We start from the raw sequence: 21,292 nt of genomic DNA on the forward strand, positions 1-21,292 counted from the left end.
CCATCATGTTGTGCACTAGCCTTCAGCTGTGAAGCTAGAGGCTGCTCACAGTCAAAGGGAGTTGAAGTGACCATCAGCATATAACCAAGAACAGGGCTCTGTCCTGGTAGTTTTTGGTAGGACAGACAGGCTGCAGCTGCAGTTGCCCTTTTTATGGGAATCCACAATATTAAAACATGGCTTGATGGCCTCACAAACAAAAAGCTCCCCCCCCCCCCCCCCCACCCCATCCAGCCCAGGGTTGTCTCCCTGACCTGGAATGCTTCAGCCCCGAACAAAGTCCAACCCCCCTCAGGGGACCCCACCCCCACCAAAACAACAAACACATGATATATCAGCCATTGCAACAGAAATGGGAGGATAAGCCTGAGAGTGTTTTATCATGTCCAGAACTTTGTCATAGCAATGAACAATTCATCAATGTGTCACTTGATGGTTGTTCCACGTATCACTGCTATTCTCTGTCCAGGAACGGCAGTCGTCCAGGTTCTCCCACACAGTCCAATCTCTCCGGAACCAAATCCTGGCATCCCACATATTCCACTGGCGCTCAAGATGCAATTGAACGTCTTTGATCTCCAGTGTGTTTGATCTGCAGGGACATGATAAGTATATGCAACACTCACCACACCAACAACAAAAGAATCAGCAATCTTCAAAAGCATTTCTTCAACGTTTACATCAGATGGTCCATTTGAGCAATGTCGCGCACCAGGTCCTGCAGCATCTTCTTGCGTCATACCAGACTGCCGTCTGGACTTATACGTACCCTGAGCCCGGTGCTCTGGGTATCTTAGAAGAAACTGCCCTTCTTTCAAGCTGCAGGAAAAGAAGGAAACAGCAGCAACAGCAGCCTCCAGGCATTTGCAGCTACAAACAGCAGCAAGCAGCAAACACAACCTGCAGCACCGCTTGAGAATATTCTGTTTATTAAACGGTGACAAAGACTTGAAAATCAACTATGCAACATTCCACACACCACGTCAACCACCAAACAACAAGTCAATGTCACCACAAGCACCAACAAAAAGACACATCAGCAAATCTTCCCCTCCCGACACCCAAAAAAACAAACACAGTATCACTGCCCCGCACCACCGGAGTCAAGCTGAGAATCAATGGTTCATACATTGAATAACTCTGTGAACTGGTAGACGGTCATTTGTGCCCATTATTTAAAAAAAAAACAAAAGGGACCTGGCCATTATAGGCATGAGAGAATGATTTTGGCCACAGGATGAGAACTGGGAAGAAGGCTTCTCGTGGCGACATGTAGGAGGAGGTCGCACGTTGGGCAGCCACTGCTAGAGTCCCCGGTTTTTGGCCCTTTTCACCCAGTTTTTTGGGGAAAATTATGTGCAGCCTCATCCCAGTTGAGATGTGGTTATTAAAGGACGTCCGAACTTCATACACCTCTGGCTCGATCGGCGTGTGGGGGGGCGCTGGGGGCGGGCTGGTGCTGGCGCGTGGAACAGGTGGGGCGAGCTTGCGGGATCGGGGGCGCGAGGGGGTGGCAGCATAGGGAACGGGGTAAGGGGTTCCTCAGTGGGGTAGGGGGGGGGCTGGATCCAGCGAGTGCCAGGTCCCGAAGGGATACTGTGTCCTGGCAACCGTCCGGGAACTCCACAAATGCGTACTGTGGGTTGGAATGGAGGAGGCGCACCTTTTCAACAAGGGGGTCGGTTTTGTGCACCCTGACGTGCTTCCTCAGGAGAACCGGGCCTGGTGTCCTCAGCCACGCCGGAAGTGAGATCCCCGTGGTAGTGCCCCTAGGAAAAAATGAAGAACCGCTCGTGAGGGGTTTGATTGGTTGCTGTACAGAGGAGGGATCTAATTGCGTGGAGCGCGTCTGGGAGGACTTCTTGCCATTGGGAGACTTGGAGTTTTCTAGACCGGAGGGTCAGTAGGACGGTCTTCCAGACCGTCGCGTTCTCCCTCTCCACCTGCCCGTTCCCCCTGGGGTTGTAGCTGGTAGTCCTGCTAGAGGCGATGCCCTTGTCGAGCAGGTACTGACGCAGCTCGTCGCTCATAAAGGACGAACCCCGGTCGCTGTGCACGTAGCTGGGGAACCCAAACAGGGTGAAGACACTACGCAGGGCCCTAATGACTGTGTGGGAGGTCATGTCGGGGCACGGAATGGCAAAAGGGAATCGGGAGAACTAGTCTATGATGTTGAGGAAATAAATGTTCTTGTTATTGGAGGGGAGTGGCCCTTTGAAATCGATCGCAAGGCGTTCAAAGGGTCTAGAAGCCTTGACCAGGTGGGACCTGTCTGGTCTATAGAAGTGCGGTTTGCACTCCGCACAGATCGGGCAGACCCTGGTAACCGCTTTTACCTCCTCGTTGGAGAAAGGCAAGTTTCGGGCTCTGATGTAGTGGGCGAGCCGGGTGACCCCTGGATGGCAGAGGTCATCGTGGATGGCTTTCAGACGGCTGATCTGCGCGCTGGCGCATGTCCCGCAGGATAGGGCATCCGAGAGCTCGTTGAGCTTCCCCGGTCGATATTTAATATCGTAACTATAGGTGGAGTGTTCGATCCTCCACCGAAGGATTTTATCATTTTTTATTTTGCCCCTTTGCGAGTTGTCAAACATATAGGCAACCGATCGTTGGTCGGTGATGAGGGTGAACCTCCTACCTGCGAGGTAGTGCCTCCAGTGACGAACAGCCTCCACTATGGCTTGTACTTCCTTTTCGACTGCCGAGTGTCGGAGTTCTGAAGCGGATAGGGTATGGGAGAAAAATGCAACAGGCCTCCCTGCCTGATTTAAAGTGGCTGCTAGAGCTACCTCTGAGGCGTCGCTCTCAACCTGAAAGGGAGTGGATTCATCCACCGCCCGCATGGCTGCTTTGGCGATGTCCTCCTTGATGCAGCTGAAGGCCTGGCGCGCCTCAGCTGACAGGGGAAATCGTGTGGCCTTAAAGAATGGGCGGGCTTTGTCCGCATATTGAGGGACCCACTGGGCGTTGTATGAAAAGAACCCTAAGCACCGTTTGAGGGCCTTGGGGCAATGAGGGAGCAGTGCTGGCTTCTGTCAGGTAGGCCTTAAAACATCTCAGCCAGTGGGAGAAAATTTCTTTAGCCTCTGCATCCTGCGGGTCGAGTTCTAGGCGTCCGGGCTTGAGGGCTGCTTCCATGATTTACTTCGACTGTTTCGTAAGTATATTAAATTGATGGAACCATCAATTCTACGGACACGTGCTTGTAGGATTAGAATAGCGGTTTTAATATACTTACAACAGAGCCAGCCTGTTTGCCATTGAACTTTCGATGAACTGGCTGGCTGGCTCTGTGGCACGGATCTTTATACAGCAGCTCCAGGGGGAGGAGTTCTGGGCGGAGCCAAGGGGGGAGCCCAGTACAAACTCTCGAGTACTCCCAGAGCTACTCCTCCTGGTGGTCAGGTAGTGTGACTGCACTTACAATATCGGTACGTATATACAATGGGAACAGAGTGACATTGGTAACTTATAATACCATGTGAATCTCATTCACCACAATTGCCTCTGACCGTTCCTGAAAAAATCCTTCGTGACAAATGGAACTGATACAGACATTTAAAAGGGATTTTATCCACTACCTGAGGGAATAGGACATTAACAGCTACAGTAGATAAATGGCTAGTTAGTTTGGAGCATAATGTGGCATGACAAACTGCATTCACTTAGAGTCTTGTCATTTGCATTCAGAACCTGGAGAGGAATTTCCCACAGGTTTTCTCCGAATAACAACAACAGACTCTATTTTATTTTTAATTTTGTCTCTCCCAACAAAAAGCATTGCTGGGAACAAGAGGATAGTGGACATGAGCACACTCTTTCTCATTCCTCTTTTATGCTTGGATGCCAATTGTGATCAATACTCATAATTCCCTTCCTGCTATTAGCAAATTTTTATAACTACTTTTCAAAAAATAAATCTGACTATAAAGTCCTTTGGGAAAACTCAAGGGTACATGTCGCATATACATACGAGTCTTTTATGTTTCTTTCTAAACCCTTACTACGGATTCACTAACAATCAGCAATGGTATTTGAAGTACAATATTACAGCTATATTGAAAAGCTGAATGCTTTTTTAAAAATCCTTTTTATCCTGTAAGGAGTTACACAGGATAGATTACTAAATTGAAAGATGATTAAAGCACGAAATAAGGACAGGGCATTCAATTTATCAACACTGGTCCGTCCCACTCCCACTGCCCACGTATGGTCTCACCGACATTTATTTCATTTCCCAGGGAAAAATTCCACACAACATGAATTCTCATCAAAAAGCACAACAAGAAGAAAAGAGAAAAATGCATTAATGCCCCTGGAATCTACGTGACTCATATTTATAGCATATTTTGTTTTTCACGCAAGTACACACCTCAGCTTTGTGATACATCACGCCTACAATTTTTCCAATGTGGGCAAGGTCTGGTTACCACTTTCCCTCATAACCAGAGAATGGCATGTGGTGTGGGATAAGCATTAAAAGGGGAAGAGTGGAAACCAAAAAGTAACTTCGTAAACAAAGAGGTATATTACATTGATAATAATGCAGCCACAGAAGGATTTTATGCCACCTAAATTTTAACCTGGAAGGGGTGAAAATGGGTGTGTGTGTGTGTGCCTGACATATGTTTATTTCTTTTATAGAGGCATGTTAAATTGTTATGTTTATAGAATAATGGGATTACAGCCTGTGCTGCATCTCCGCAAGAACGATTCAGCAATCTCTCAAGCAGTCTCTGGTTGCCCTGCACACTTTCATCTTCAGGTACTTACCCACTTCCCTTTTGAAAGCCATAACCATTGCAGCACACTCTCAGGCCATGATTCCAGATCTGAAACACTCACTGCATAAAGAGGTTCTCTCACGTCAACCTCGGTCTTTTGCCAATTGCCTTAAATCCATGTCGTCTGGTTCTTGATCCCTTCACCAAAGGGAACAGTTTCACACCCACACCGTCTAGACTCCTTGTAGTTTTGAAGACCTGAATCAAATCTCTTTTCAACCTTCTCTTCTATAAGGCGAATAATGCAAGTTTATAGGATCGAAGATTGGGATTTTCCCACCCCACCCACAGTGGACATTTGGCCGGTCACCACAGCCCTACGGCTGGTCTCGCCGTGGCAGGGGTGACAAATCTCCGTCATACAATTTACAAATTGGTACAGCATAGAAGAAGGCCAATCAGAACCTCTCTTCAGTCTATCCTCGCAATGGAAATTCCACATCCCTGGACCCATTCTCACAAATCATTTTGCAACCTCTCTAAAGCATTCCTTCTTAAAGTGAGTGCTTAGAATACTCAATACTCAGTTGAGGCCAAACCAGTGTTAACAGGGCTTCATCATAGTTTTCTTGCTTTTGTAGCTGATGCCTCTATTTATAAAGTCCAGGATGCTGTGCGCTTTATTAACCTGGTCTGACAATGATTAGTGCATGCAAACTCTGAGGCTTCTCTGTTCATGCACCCTTTTAGAATTGTATCCTTTGGTTTATATTGCCTCTCCTCATTCTTCCCATCATGAGTCACTTCACATTTATCTGCATTAAATTTAATCTGCCATGTGTCTGCCTTTTCTTATTCCAAGGAATTAATTATTTAGCTCCTTATGCAGTATTGCGAGGAAAATAAAATCCTAAAATACTGGGTATCTTAATCCATGGCTATCCTAAAATGCATGAACTGCCATTAGTGTTAGTTACTTGCCATTTGCTACACGGAGGATTAATTTGTATGCATGTCAAGCTTGGATCAGCTCAGAAAGGCAGTATACGATTGATTACTCAAATGCTTTGAATGTTCAATACAGGTAAAGGATTTAGATGCATGAAAAGGACTCACACTTCAAGGTATCTTTAAATAGCACACAAGCTGACATAGTGAGCCAATATTTTTGTTTCCACTGGTGTTAGCTCAGTTTTGAATATCCCTCACAGCAAACAACCACTTCAACTGTCCTCACAGCACAGATACGTTAGACGTGGTACCAGTTAGGTTAACCTTTTCGGACCTGCTTCCAGTACATTTACGTCCTTGGTGTCCATAATATTCCAGATGGGGCTGTACAAGTGCCTTTGATCACCTCCAGGATTTGTACTCTATCCCTCAAGAGCTGGTTTCCTTTCTTTAATGTTGTGGCCCACTATGCTGATGATTTCACTGAGCCATGTGCCAGATCTCACTCCTGTGTTGTGATCTGTAAACTACTGCCATCTAATTTATAACGCGATTCATATTTCCCCTCTCTCGGCTCAATGCCTTACATTCTTCCATATTAAATAACATTTGCCGCCAAGAGTGGCGGCAGCTACTTCTGATGCCCTCCCTACTTCTCAACCTGATCTGACAATGATTGGTGCACGCATACTCTCAGGTTTCTCTGGTCTTGCACCCTTTTAGAATTGTATCCTTTGGTTTATATTGCCTCTCCTCAATCTTCCCACCATGGATCACTTCACATTTAACTGCATTAAATTTGGCAGTTTCGAATTGATATTGCTAGTTTGGATTTTAAAATTCAAAATGGCGAAATTTAGATTGTAAGAAGTCTTACAACACCAGGTTAAAGTCCAACAGGTTTGTTTCAAACACGAGCTTTCGGAGCACTGCTCCTTCCTCAGGTGAATGGAGCAGTGCTCCGAAAGCAAACCTGTTGGACTTTAACATGGCGATGTAAGACTTCTTACTGTGCTCACCCCAGTCCAACGCCGGCATCTCCACATCATGAAATTTAAATTGGCAGGGGAGCTGACCAAAGCAGCTCAGAAATTAGGTTAACAAAATATTCAAATGGACAGAGAAACAGCAAATAGAAATTAATGTTTTCAAGAAAAACTGGACATACATTTCTTGACTGGTTTTGAAATGGTTAACAATGAAGTTGAAAGCCACATGTGCAACCGATGTCAGTGCAGCAATCAACAGAGCCCACAGGATAAGGAAAGGATTGTATTTATTCAACCCCTTTTACCCCCACTGGATGTTTCAAAACAATGGGTGGGTTGTTCCCATTTTGAGTCCAAGTAGGGTTTTGGAGGTTACCAGCTGCGCCAGACCCGCCAAACAGAATAGCAGGATCCCACACCAGATTCTACACTCTGAACCTCATTAATTATGTACGTGAGTTCCTCTCCAACTCGCCTGGGGGGCCCTGCAGCTGATTCGTCTGCCACTCTCAGCTGGTCCTAAAGTCCCAGCACAATCATATCACTCTCTCCAGCCCACCACCTGTTATCATCAGATTTTTCTGGATGTCAGCAACCCAGGGAAACGGCCATCGGCCTCAAAAGGAAGTCTGTTCCTTGATTCAACATCACCCCCCCCCCCCCCCCCCCCCACCCCTATCACCTCCTGTTATGCTCTGTGTTATGGCCACGGTACAGATGCACACAGAGCATCTACTTCTTTGACGAGTAAGATAATTTAACACGTGGAAAGGTAACTAACAAACTATACTACAAACGGTGACTAATAAATGAATTCAGTGAATTCTCCTGGAGCTACTTCTAATGCGACTCACCACCAACTGCCGAATCTCTCAAGTCACACGGTGGATCTCTATCGCCACCTGCTGGTCGGAGGTCATACAAATAACTATATACATTGATAGATAACTATATACATTGATGTGCACATCATATCACCACCCCTCTGAGGTGCCCACTCCCACTTGGACCTCTACCCTTCCAGTTAACATGTGGTGTCCCTTTGTGATCCTTCTTTTCGAGCTGTTCATGCAGCCTCGTCAGGGTCCAGCTTCTGTCTCCTTGGTCTTCCCTCTGCCTTCCATTATTAGTCTTTTTTATCCACTCCTCCTTGCCATCTCACTCTACCCCTACCCCCCCCCCCCCCCTTGAACAACCCTTCTTCCACATTGTTCCACTTATCTTCACAAGGCCACACCCCCTCGCCCCATGCTCCTTCCCTGGCTGAACATCAGACCTTGGTTGTGGTGATAGCATAAGTCTCGCAGCACAGTCTTGTCCAGAGGAACATGGTTGTGTGGCACCAGGGATTAGGAGACCCCTGTGCTCCCCCAATCCCAGGCACAGTGCTGATCTGGCTCAGTGACACAGGAGGGTCCATGGGTCCAGCAGCACGGTGCAGTCCATGAAGAACAGCTAGGCATGGAAATGGAGGCAGGAACCAGTCTGAGTGGTGAACAGTGCATCTGGATCAGCGTAGTACTATGCAGAGTGTTGCTGCACTCACCTCAAATTGTCTCGTGAACTGAGGACCACCTTGTGCACACCATTCAATCAGGTTTGACGCCGATGTAATTTCCCTTTGGCGGGACCTAAGATTGCAAGGCCTGACTGCTCAGCTGTTTTAATGAGCATTCATAAGATGCAAATGTGAGCAAATTAAATGAAAAATTAAATGAAAATCGCTTATTGTCACGAGTAGGCTTCAATGAAGTTACTGTGAAAAGCCCCTAGTCGCCACATGCCGGCGCCTGTCCAGGGAGGCTGGTATGGGAATCAAACTGTGCTGCTGGCCTGCTTGGTCTGCTTTAAAAGCCAGCGATTTAGCCCAGTGAGCTAAACCAACCCCAAATAGCATTTGCGCTACCTGCCAGCGGAACAAGAGATCCTCCATTGTCCCATCGTTGGGAGAATTGCAATGGGATTTTCCGCCGGCAGGTTTCCGACTTATTGGCTCCCACAATATTCACCATTCCCGACCACCACCGAATCCACCAGCTGGGAGAATTCCATCCAATGACTATTACGACAAAGGAAATGCAGCAGTAAATTTCCACAAAGAATACATTGTTTACAGCAAGACGTTTTGTGAGATTCAGAGTGAAGTTAAATTGTAAAAACTAGGCTGGAATTTATTTTGTCTGCATATCTTTGCACACCCAGCCCCCTCTACTCCCACCTGCCCATCGATGTAAGGGAATCAACAGGTAAGAAATTGAATGAGAGTGTTTGCTGAACAATATGACGCATGAACCTTTGGAGAGTGCGGCCTGGAGAAAATGAAACTGCCCCCAAGCAAAGCAAAGCATGAATGAATAAATTAAATGAAAATCGCTTATTGTCACAAGTAGGCTTCAAATGAAGTTACTGTGAAAAGCCCCTAGTCGCCACAATCCGGCGCCTGTTCGGGGAGGCTGGTACGGGAATTGAACTGTGCTGCTGGCCTGCCTTGGTCTGCTTTCAAAGCCAGCGATTTAATAGAACATAGAACAGTACAGCACAGAACAGGCCCTTCAACCCTCGATGTTGTGCCGAGCAATGATCACCCTACTCAAACCCACGTATCCACCCTATACCCGTAACCCAACAACCCCCCCTTAACCTTACTTTTTAGGACACTACGGGCAATTTAGCATGGCCAATCCACCTAACCCGCACATCTTTGGACTGTGGGAGGAAACCGGAGCACCCGGAGGAAACCCACGCACACACGGGGAGGACGTGCAGACTCCGCACAGACAGTGACCCAGCCGGGAACCGAACCTGGGACCCTGGAGCTGTGAAGCATTTATGCTAACCACCATGCTACCGTGCTGCCCTTCATGACCTCAGAGTGTCCATTATCACAGACAATTTGAAGTGCAGTCATGGTTGTAATGTGGGAAAAATGGCAGCCAATAGGCACATCTGTTTGAATAGTGTTTGTTGAGAGATAAATATTGGCCAAGACACGGGATAATGTCACATCCCCCTAAAAGGCCTTGGTTTCACATCCCTCCTGGCAGTGCAGCATTCCCTTACAATCACACTGAAGTACCAACTTTTATGCTCAACTTTCGACCTCCTGACTTTTAACCCAGAGCAATATCAATAAGCCACACGTGTCACTGCACCACCCTGCCTTTCAGTCCATGCTGTATTAGATTACAATAGACAGCTGCTGAATTAACAGCAATGCTCTTGCTAAGAATCACAGCACTTTTTGTTGTATCCGTTGTTGGGATGTGGGCATCACCAGCAGGGCCTGGATGTGTTGCCCATCCCCAAGTGCTCTTGATCAGGTGGTAAATCCCCAAAAAGCTCATTTCAAGTTTATGTTGTCTTCTCCACTCGTCTCCTCTGACAGGGTGAACCTTTCACATTTCAAATGTGCTTCTTAGTGGTTAGTGAGAGGCCATGCCAGTGATGGTTGCTGGTTATTTTTAATCGCATGGGGGAAATAATTCACAGTGTGATGTCTGAAACATGCGTGGTCTGCCATTCACTGTTGATCAAACATAACTTGTGATCTCAGGCAGCCCTCTGCTCAATAGCATTCTCCTGTAGAAGTTTTTAAATCCTGATTTGGCCTTCTAAGCCTGAACTGCTCTGCCTGACAGCTGAATCAATGAATCAAGCAAGACACTTTCCCTTTACTGACATCTGCTCCCTCAAACAAAAACCTTTCAAACTGCAGCTGTTAGAAGTGGTAGAGGCTTCTCTGAAAGCCCACAACACTTGAAAAGGCCTCCCTGGTCCCATTTGAAATGCAAAACGTCCAATCAATTTCACCAAGAAATAATTTTCAGTAGCCTGTGTTTGACAGTTTAATGGTTCAAACACAGCTGCTTGGAGTGTGGATTGTTTATTTATCTTTCCTTTCACGCTTGAACATATCTTAAGTACTCTGCTTTGACACTTATCACAAAGCTCATGAACACTCTTGCTATGATTGACAGCTCCTCTACCACACCAAAAGAGCTAAGTGCTTCCTGCTGTGAGCAAAGATGAAGTGAAACCAGGGGCTGAAGGAGCAGACCAGGCACAGACCCACATCCCGGTGTGCGGAGCGGGGTGCTCCCGGAGTAATTCCTCACCAACAGCCTGAACCCACCCAACCCCAAGCATCTTTGGGAGACCCAGCCCCCCCCCCCTCCACTGGGAACAGCAGAGGGGCACATCATCAGTCCCCTAACCCCCTTGAACCCTCCCCCATGTGGGCTCCATGTGCCAGGTGTAGATTTCACTGCCAGGATGTAGGTGCCATGGTGCGAGGGGGCAGAGCACCATTGGCAATGCCCAGGGGGTGGGGACTGACTGATGGGGGGGTGGGGGATCGGGTCACCCTCATGCAAGCGTGGTGTGCAGGGGGCCCCCCTGGGAGGGGGGTTGGTGACCCATAATTGCCGTGGTGGGGGGGGGGAAGAGGGTGCCTTGGGTCAGCCAAGGAAAAATCGGGATTTGCTTTATGGGGTGTGGGTGGGACCTGCCAGCGGACCTCTGTGATTGGACCGTCCACTCAAAATGGCGGTCCGATACCGTGATTCCGATGATCCATTTACATAAATTTGCATGATTAAGGAGTGAGACTCGCACCTGTGTGCTGCTCCCAACAGCAGCACAGACTTGACTCGATTCTCTGATAGCGGAAACACTTCGGCTCCTGAACGGAGAATCCCGTCCTTAAACATTTTTTGGGAGAGTCACCCCTGAGATCTTTTGAAGGTATGAAATTAAAATTAAAAATGTTTAATATAACTTAAATTTGCAATTGCTGTAATTACATGTAGTATACTGCCTACTCGCCTTTGTTAAAATTAGTTTTTGTACCTGTGCATTAGCGTTTAGTGATTGGCATGCATATTCTCTCTTAAGACTGTGTCATAGCCTCATGTTACAACCTCAAAAAACTGTTAACCTCTATATTCCACACATAACATTCATTCATCAATTAACTATTTCATGTAATGAAGAAATAATAATTATTTATTATTAAACATGTATTTTTAATATGTAGTATTTAAAAGCTAACTTCAATGATTCTCCAGAAGCTGGTTTGTGTGGAGTGGCAGCACAGGAAAGCTCTCTGACTTTCCATGCAAGAGGGTACAGCCTATGATGCTTTCCAAGAAATCTTTTCACTCCACGTTTCACCAAAATAAAACATGCAACTGTTCTGCTCTGCTTCATTTTGGGGCCTCAGCGAGGAACGCCCCGTCAAGGCTGCACTTAGTCCCATTTCCTGCACTAACAAGCTTCTCTCGCCAGTGCAGGAGCCAACTTCAAGACCCTCAACTGCGGCCTCCGGACCCTCCCACAACGCCCAACTCGCTCACCTATAAGGGGATCATCGTAATCCAAACCCCCCCCCCCTCCCCCTCCACCTTAAAGGCAAGGCACCCCCAGGCCCGATCCCCGGTGCAGGCAAAATGCAAAATGTCACCGTTACGCTGCCAGCCTGGCACACTGGCAGCGCCAGGGTGGCACCTTAGTGGCAATGCCAGTGCCCAGGTGGCATCAACAGTGCTACCTTGCCCAGAGGCCAACCACCCGGGGGCCCCCGATTGACTGGGAGACATCCCCCCCCCCCCCCACCCAACTAAGTGCCATGCCACCTGATCCCCGTGTGTGAAGACCAGTGCGAAACGGCACCCGACTGGGGTCTGCTCGGTGAGGGGATTCAATCCCAGTGCACTGGTTAGGTCTGCCGGAGATATGTGTCGGCACACTTGAATATTCAAATTTAAATCGCGCCCATAATGTGTGGGATCCAGATCGCGACGTCTCGCGAGGCATGGCGAGTCGAGAGAATTATCCGGCGCGATGTGGCCTTTAGATCGCGCCCACTGACTGCTGCAATAATTTAACCCTTTTGTGATTTTTGTTAGATTTTACACATTGACACATGTGAAAAAAGGCTTAACCAGCAGAATTTAATGAGAATGCTAAAGACTTTATTGTGCTGCATTGTTTAACATAGAACAGTACAGCAGCACAGCACAGAACAGGCCCTTCGGCCCTCGATGTTGTGCCGAGCTTTGTCCGAAACACATTATAGTATTAATAAAATGTGACCTATCTTGAAAGTTATTAATGAAGATTTAGTACAGAAAAGGTTTACATACAAATTGTGAAAACAACCCACTTGCTCTTTAAATATTCCACACTGATGAAATATAACAAATATTATATAAACATTTATATAAATATATGATGCCGTAGGGTCTTCGATATTTCCTATAAATAATGACACCAGGACAGAGAAGTATATATATATTTTTTTTAATTTAATTTTTCCTTTTTAGGGGTTATTTAGCGTGGCGAATCCACCTACCAAGCACATCTTTGGGTTGTGGGGATGAGAACCACGCAGACACGGGGAGAATGTGCAAACTCCACACGGACAGTGACCCGGGGCCAGGATTGAACCCAGGTCCTCGGTGCTGTGGTGCAGCAGTGCTAACCACTGTGCCACCATGCCGCCCTAGAGAAGTATATTTAATAAGTACCGGTAAATGGAATGATTTGTTTAAACTGATGGGAAAGACTATTTTCCTCAAAGATAAAAATGTCCTCTCTACGGGTTGCTACAAATCAAATATCAAGTCCTGGTGTTCATCTTCAGATGTTTGTCTGAATTTGCTTTCTTATAGTTTGCAGTGCCAATTTGCAGCAGGTCCGTAACGTGCAAAGAGTTGCTCTTGTAACATGATAATGTCGTTGTGTCAACATGTATTCCACAACTGACAACTCCACACAACTGTACTCAACACTATCTGGATTGAATTCAAACATACAGTATGTCGCAGCGTTGAGGCAAGAATCCATTTATCACTGCGCCCCCCCCCCCCCCCCACTCTCTCAGAAGATAGACCAGTTTATCTCTAATTAATGAACTTTTCCCATTTTCTTGGCGCCGCCACATGTAAAGATTCTTTCCCCCCAGATCTGAAATACTTGTATGAACCTACTTGCTGCAATGAATCAGATATTCCACATGGAATCAATTCTCATCCATCACATCACCTGAGGTTTCAATTCAGCTCATCAACTTCAGATGTAAATGAAAAAAAAATCTGACATTCTGCTTGATTTGTGTAAAACATCAAAGACATCAAAAACATCAAACATCCCTCAGCAGCCCAATAAAAAATAAAGCATTGACACAGCAGGATTCCTACCTGAATTCTTCAGTTAGATACATGGCCTAATATAAAGGGTAAGTAAATCCTTCTGAAGAAGCCAAAAAAAACAATCAGCAGGAATACATGCCGACTATACTTAGAAGTGACCGAGCCATAAATATGGAATTAAAAAGCATTTTTTAAAAAATCAATATAACGCTTTACAGTACAGCAGACACGAGCATGCCTGAAGTCTTCGTGCCAGAATCCTGCACATTATGACCAGCTTGTGAGGCGTAAAGCTCTGAACCATGTGACTATTCTTGCACGTTTCATTAATGTGACAGCTGTTCATTCACTGAAACCATCTTTAATAAATTCCTTCCGTGTTTATCATCCGTTTATGATGCACACATTTAAAATGGTAGCCATGACAGCTTACACATTTGATTATCCTGAGCATTTGCTTTATCCATTTTACATGGTACAGCAGAAGACAGCTATTTTTGCAGCATAATGCTGTAATAAAATGATAACCTACTCCTCAGGGAGAGTGCTGGGAATAGATTCCCTGTGATGCCACAGCTGAAGAGGCGGGTGAGAGCAAATGGCGTCCTTCTCTGCTGTATTTTCTATGATTTTATGTTTGTGGATCTACAAACAAATCAGTAGCTGACTTTTTTTTTAAAAAACCGTGTTGTTGTATTTGACCAGATTCACAATTTTGTCCAGTGGACAATTCAGATTTGGAGAAAGTATTTGAAATGATCTTGAGGGTCCTGGTGACAGAATATTTGTAAAATCATAACTTGTTAAAAAGAGACACATTGTGGATTTAAGAAAGGACGGTCCTATTTAAATTAGATTTCCAGCAGCCACATTATTTTCATTTTGTCATATTTAAATAAACTGTTGGTGCTTTACAATCACATGAACAACTTGGTTGACTAGTGAAATGCAATTGATATTATGCACTTCACATTCAGGACAATAACAATTTGTTAAAGAAGTGTGTTACATGAAATAAGAGCCCAGATTTTAATTTTTAAAAACCCTGTTTTTAAAAAGTAATTCTGCTTGTCTTTATGAACATTAATTATTGATATGCAGGAGGTCTTCAATGATTACAAATGTTATAATCACAGCATGGCTTTTACTGCAACTGAAAATACCTAGGACGGGATTCTCCGAAATGGAGGCAGAGTGCCGGCGCCGTCGTGAACGCCGTCGTGACGGGCGCGGGCACTACCGATTCTGGCCCCCACAAGGGGCAGTGGCGGCGTGCCAACCCGCGCATGCGCTGGGGACTTCCTCAACGCACCGGCCCTGACGCAACATGGCGCGGGGGTTCAGGGGCCGGAAAATAGGGCTGGGGCTGGAGAGGCCAGACCCCATCGGAGGTTTTTCCGGTGAAGGAGCACACCCCCCCCCCCCCCCCCCCCCCCCACAGACCCTGCGCGCAGAGTTCCCGCCGGTTGCGAGCAGCTGTGGACGGTGCTGGCGGGACTCTGCCATTTCTGTTGGGCCCATCAAGGCCGCCCCTCGGAGAATCGCCTGACGGCGTTGGGCCGGCGTGGAGCGGTTGCGGCGATCCTCCGGCCAGGCGCGGGGCTCGGAGAATCCCACCCCTAGTTCCCCCCCAACCTGGTGTCTGGATGAACACGTTGTAAATTATCACTTGGCTTTTATTTACTCCATTGAATCATAGAATTTACAATGCAGAAGGAGGCCATTCGGCCCATCTAGACTGCACCGGCCCTTGTAAAGAGCACCTTACCCAAGCCCACATCTCCACCCCATCCCCATAACCCAGCAACCCCACCCAACCTTTTTGGACACTAAGACAGGCCAATCCAGCTAACCTGAACATCTTTGGACTGTGGGAGGAAACTGGAGCACCTGGAGGAAACCCACGCAGACACAGGGAGAACGTGCAGATTCCGCACAGACGGGATTCCCAAGCCGGGAATCAAAGCTGGGACCCTGGAGCTGTGAAGGAATTGTGCTAACCACTGTGCTTCCGTGCCGCCCATTAATTGATTGTGACATGGCATGCCTATCTCTAATTGCTCATGAGAAGGTCGCAGCGTTTCTTCTTGAACTGCTGCAATCCAGCTCCCATAAAACTGTAATGTAGAGAGTTCCGGGGTTTTGACTGAACGACAAAAGGAACAGCAATAAACATCCAAGTCAGCTTAGTGTGTGACTTGGAGGTATAGTGTTCCCAATGTTCCCAAGCAACTCCTGCTCTGGCCCTTCTAGGTGCTCAAGCTACAGGCTTGGGTGATGCTGCTAAAAGACTTGGCAACTTGTTGCACTGCAGTCTGTGGAGTGCAGACACGGCAGCGATGGATGTATCCAAAGGGACGGCACGGTAGCACAGTGGTTAGCACTGTTGCTTCACAGCGCCAGGGACCCGGGTTACATTCCCAGCTTGGATCACTGTCTGTGCGGAATCTGCACAATCCCCTCGTGTCTGCGTGGGTTTCCTCCTACAGTCCAAATACGTGCAGATTAGGTGGATTGTTCACGCTAAATTGCCCCGTAGTGTCCCAAAGTTAGGTGGGGTTGCTGGATTATGGGTTAGGGTGGAGGTGTGGGCTTAGGTAGGGTGATCTTTCCGGGACCATTATAGACTCGATGCACCGAATAGCCTCCTTCTGCACTGTAAATTCTATGGTTTATGATTCTATGATTGTTGGATAAAACATAATGGGCGGGATTCTCCGTTGCCCGATGCCAAAATCGTGTTCGATGATCGGGCGGAGAATGGGCTCCGATGCCGAAATCGTGGCCGGCGCTGGTTTGATGCCGGTCAGCCATGCTCGCCCCTCCGAAATGGCGTCATCGTGACATGCTGCCATATGCAGTTGCAATGCTGTTGGCGCCTCATCGGCCAGTCCACTGGCCATGCGCTGTCCCCGATGGACCGAGTTCCCGACGGCGGGGGCGACATGTGGTCACACGGTGTACAGCGCTGCCACACTCGGCAGGGATCTCTGCCGCCAGCCCGGGGGAGGGGGCTTCTGCAAGGGCTGGGAGGACTGGTGGGGGTTGCCCAGCGGAGGGCTATGGGGTCGCAGATGGCAGGTTGGGTCCTCGCACCGCCGGTGCCATGTTGTGCAGCGCGACCGCTGTAGGTCATCAGCCGTGCGCATGCGCAGCCTGGGTCCCGGCCATTCTCCAGCCGCTTATGCCCGCGAGGTGCGGTCGGCCCAGGTGCTAGCCCCTCACCAGAACCCGAATAGTTGAGAGGTTCGCGCCGATTGTTTTCACGTAAACCTCCCGCGGATTCTCTGTTCGAGCCGACACTTAGCCGCAGAAACGGAGAATCCAGCCCAAGAAATAGGAACTGGAGTCGGCCATTTGGCCCTTAGAGCCTGCTCTGCCATTCAACAACGTCATGGCAAATCTATTTTAACTCCACCTTCCTGCAGCATCCCCATATCCCTTAATTTCCAAAGATCTTTTGAATTTACAAACATGCAAATGAGGAGGAGTAGGCCACTTGGATCCTTGAGTGTGTTTCGCCATTCAATAAGATCATGACAGATCTGATATTAACCTGAACCTCACATTCTTATATATCTCATGATAATCTCTTATCCCTTGTTTTTTAATATAAATTTAGAGTACTCAATTCATTTTTTCCAATTAAGAGGCAATTTATCGAGGCCAATCCACCTACTCTGCACATCTTTGGGTTGTGGGGGTGAAACCCACGCAGACACGGGGAGAATGTGCAAACTCCACACAGACAGTGACTCAGAGCCGGGATCGAACCTGGGACCTCAGCGCCGTGAGGCAGCAGGGCTAACCCACTGCGCCACCGTGCTGCCCTTTTTATCCTTTGTTAATCAAGAAAATATCTAGCTCCGGCTTAAAAATATTCAAGATTGTGCTTCCACTGCTTTTTGAGGAAGAGAGTTCCAGAAACCCACGACCCTCTGAGAGAAACATTTCTCCTCATCTCGTAAATGAGCAACCCTTTATTTTTAAAAAGTGACCCCTAGTTCTACATTCTCTGACAAGAGGAAACAGCAGGCGCGATCGAATGGCTGCGTCACGCCCGGGGGCCCCCAGGGCCAAATCTCACGAGAGGCCTCTCGCCAGATCTAATGAGACATCGCAATCTGGATTTCGCCCTTGCTGAGCAATTACGCTTCCTTAAATATGTAATCGGCAGATTATCCGAAAGCCCGGGAATTAACCTCATGCCTGGGAGACCTCGTGGATCACAGGCAGCAGAACCTGGGCGAATTCCAGGCCATCGGCGGCCTCCGGGTGGTCGGGCTCTGGGCAAGGTGGTACCCTGACACTCCTGCTGCCACCCAAGCATGTTGGCACTGCCAACCTGGCATCTTGGCACTGCCACCCAGGCACCCTGCCAGTGCCACCCTGCTGCTGCCAGGGTATTGGGGTAGTACTGCCATGCTGGCATGAGCACTGCCAGGGTGCCTGTGCCAGGTATCGAGCCCCCGGGTGCCTGTGCCCCCATGAGGTGGGATGAGGAGTGGTTCGAGAATCCCCTAACAAATAAGTTGGGGTGTTGTGGGGACGAGAGATCAGGACGGCATTTTAAAAATGGCACCCCTGATCTCTTCCTGCACCGATGAGCTGAGCTTGTCAATGCCAGAAATTAAGGAACAGAGTCTCGATTGATAGCGGGGTGTTTCCTGGCACGTTTCATTAAATCGCACCCATCCTCTCTGTCGTGATATCATGGTTATGTTGTAATTCGCCAACTGACCACAAGGAGTCTCACTAGTATATAAGTGAAAGTTTGTCAGCTGACCTCAGGCTGGCTGGAGGAAGTTGAAGAGAGAGGTTGCTTGACATGATTTTACTTCTATTCATCCGTTATCGTGTATATAGTTTACCCACAGTTAATGTTAATACATCATTTATAGCTTTAACTACAAGTGTTCTTGTAATAAATCAGGCAATCCAACAAGAACATTACACCCTCCACATCCACATTGTCAATACCTCTCAGAATCTTATTAAGGTTTAGATCAAATTGCTTCTTACTGTTCTGAACTCTAGTGGATACAAAGCTAACCTCTCCAGCTTTTCCTCACAAGACAACGCGCTCATTCAGGTATTGTTCTAGTAAACTTTCTCTGAACTGCTTCAAACACATTTACCTCTTTCCTTACATAAGGAGACCAATGCTGCACACAGCACTCCAGATGTGGTCTCACCAATGCCCTGCTCAACTGAAGCATAACCTGTCTAGTTTTGTAATAAGTTCTCCCTCACAATAAATGTTCACACACTATTAACTTACCTATTAATAGGCTGGACCTGTACGTCAGCCTTTTGTGATTCATGCACTAGGACACCCAGATCCCTCTGCACCTCAGAGCTCAGCAATCTCTCACCATTTAGGTAATAAATTTATTTTTTATTCTTCCTGCCGAAATGCACAATGTCACATTAGCCCACATTATATTCCATCTGCCAGATTTTTGCCCACTCACTTAACCTATCCATGTCCCTTGGTAGCCTCCTCATATCCTCTTCACAGTTTACTTCCCTACCTATCTTTACGTCTTCAGCAAATTTAGCAACCAGACCTGCGGTCCCTTCATCCAAGTTAAAACATTGAGGCCCTAGCACTGTTCCCAGTGGCACACCATCCTGCCAACCAGAAATAGACCCATTCATGCCAACTCTTTTCCTGTTAGTCAGCCAATCTTCAATCCAGGCCAATATGATACCCCCTACACCATGAACCTTTATTTTCTGCAATAACCTTTGACCTGGCATCATATCAAACGCCTTCTGGAAATCCAAGTATATCCAGAGCACGTGACTCCTTCAAATAACTCCAATAAATCACTTAAACAGGATTTCCCTTTCATAACAGAATGTTTATTGTGCCCGATTGCCTTGAAATTTTCACATCTTTAATGGTCATTTCTGACATTTCCCTATGACAGATGTTAGGATAATTGGCCTATAGTTTCCTGCTTTCTGTCTCCATCCCTTTTGAATAAAGAAGTTATGTTTGCTATCTTCTAATCTAATGAAACCTTCCCCAAATCTAGGGAACTTTGGTTCGTGCCCAGAAAGGGCACAAACCTGATTTACATGGAGTTAAATGTAGTTAAATATCATTATACGGCTCAATGCTGTTCCTTCCGGTAGCATTTGATGTGTTCCCCCATCCCACCAGCGAGACATCACACTGGCGGGAATCACTCCAGATTTTGTCATGTTGACCACACTAGGGGGAATGGGGGAGGTGATTATAGCCCCCGGGTAGTGCCAGGAATGGGCATTCTTTGGAGCTCCATAGGGGTGTTTCCTTATATGTTGGGGGGGTTGTCACATTGCTGGCAGAGGGAGGGCAGGCTCGGGTGACCCTGATGCTTGCCTGGTTTGGCTGGGGAGGGGGGGGGGGGGGGGGGGGGGGGGGGGGGTTGGAGTTGATCCTCTGCGGGCGATGATTGATGGTGTTCCCACAAACATCCCCATCTTCAATGATAGAGGAGCCCAGCACATCTGTGCAAAAGATAAGGCTTAAGCATTCGCAACAAACCTTAGCCATAAATGCCGAGTTGATGATCTGTCTCTGTCTCCTCCAGGGGTCCCCAGCATCACAGGTGTCAGTCTTCAGCCAATATGATTCAGTCCACGTGATGTCAAGAAACGGCTAAAGGCACTGGATACTGCAACAGCTATGGGACCTGAGCATATTCCGGCAATTGTATCGAAGACTTGTGCTCCTGAACTGGCCGCACCCCTATCCAACTTGTTCCAGTACAGCGACAACGCTGGCACCTACGTAACAATGTGGAAAATTGCCCATGTGTGTCCCATACACAAAAAACAGGACAAATCCAACCCAGCCAATTACTGTGTTCAAGCTGGGGGGGCAGGTAGGGGTGGGGGGGGGGGGGGGGTGAGAGGTCGGGGATCATTTCGGGGGGCCTTGAAGATTGGGACGCCATTTAAAAATGTCTCACTACAGTGGGGAGTTCCGGCGCGTGGAGCACCCCACTGTATAAAACGGGGCTATGTGTGACCTTGGCTCATTCCCCATTCAGGCTTCTTAGACAATGCGAGTCGCGTTGAATATCCGCGTGCCGAGAAACACGCAGCGAAACATGCTCACTAGGGGGCTTTGTTCCCTTTTGGAGAATCGCGCCCATTGTGTCTTGGGGTCCTCCTGCAGCAATGACCAGGGACTGCCGCAACTCTGTTACAATTTCCAGTATTTACCTCTAGACTAGTTCTTTTACAGGATTAGGGCTTTTTTTAAAACTACACTCATTTGTATGGCATTAATCCCGCTGATTAGTTGGGACATGTTCCCAATACATCACAAATCAGTACTTCCATTAAACTTGCAACAGTAACAATCTGCTTTCTGCATTCTCCATCCTGTTGCGCATCTGAAAATAAATTGCTAACTTCGGGGCAATTTAAAAAAAGTAAAATGCAACACAGCCTCAATCTGCCACAACTTCCTGTATTA

The 21,292-nt window shown here is 47.4% G+C and overlaps 1 protein-coding gene across 3 annotated transcripts in view; it reads right to left on the reverse strand.

The window, feature by feature from the left end:
• The window catches only part of LOC119953138 (ena/VASP-like protein), a 339,662-nt gene that overhangs the window by 236,288 nt on the left and 82,082 nt on the right, over window positions 1–21,292 (reverse strand). Inside the window, exons 1-2 of one of the 3 annotated variants that reach the window (XM_038777035.1) lie at window positions 14,037–14,060; window positions 13,864–13,915 (exon numbers count right to left, since the gene is read on the reverse strand). The exons of 1 other annotated variant lie outside the window; for it this stretch is intronic. In XM_038777035.1, coding sequence (XP_038632963.1) covers window positions 13,864–13,886 — 23 coding nt within the window. In that variant the 5' untranslated portion in view covers window positions 13,887–13,915; window positions 14,037–14,060. Of the gene's footprint in view, window positions 1–13,863; window positions 14,075–21,292 lie in introns of those variants that run through there. One more of the 3 variants, XM_038777070.1, reaches the window with a different exon arrangement.

The sequence above is a fragment of the Scyliorhinus canicula genome, chromosome 2 (assembly GCF_902713615.1).
Source record: "Scyliorhinus canicula chromosome 2, sScyCan1.1, whole genome shotgun sequence".
In the NCBI taxonomy this organism is placed as follows: Eukaryota; Metazoa; Chordata; class Chondrichthyes; order Carcharhiniformes; family Scyliorhinidae; genus Scyliorhinus; species Scyliorhinus canicula.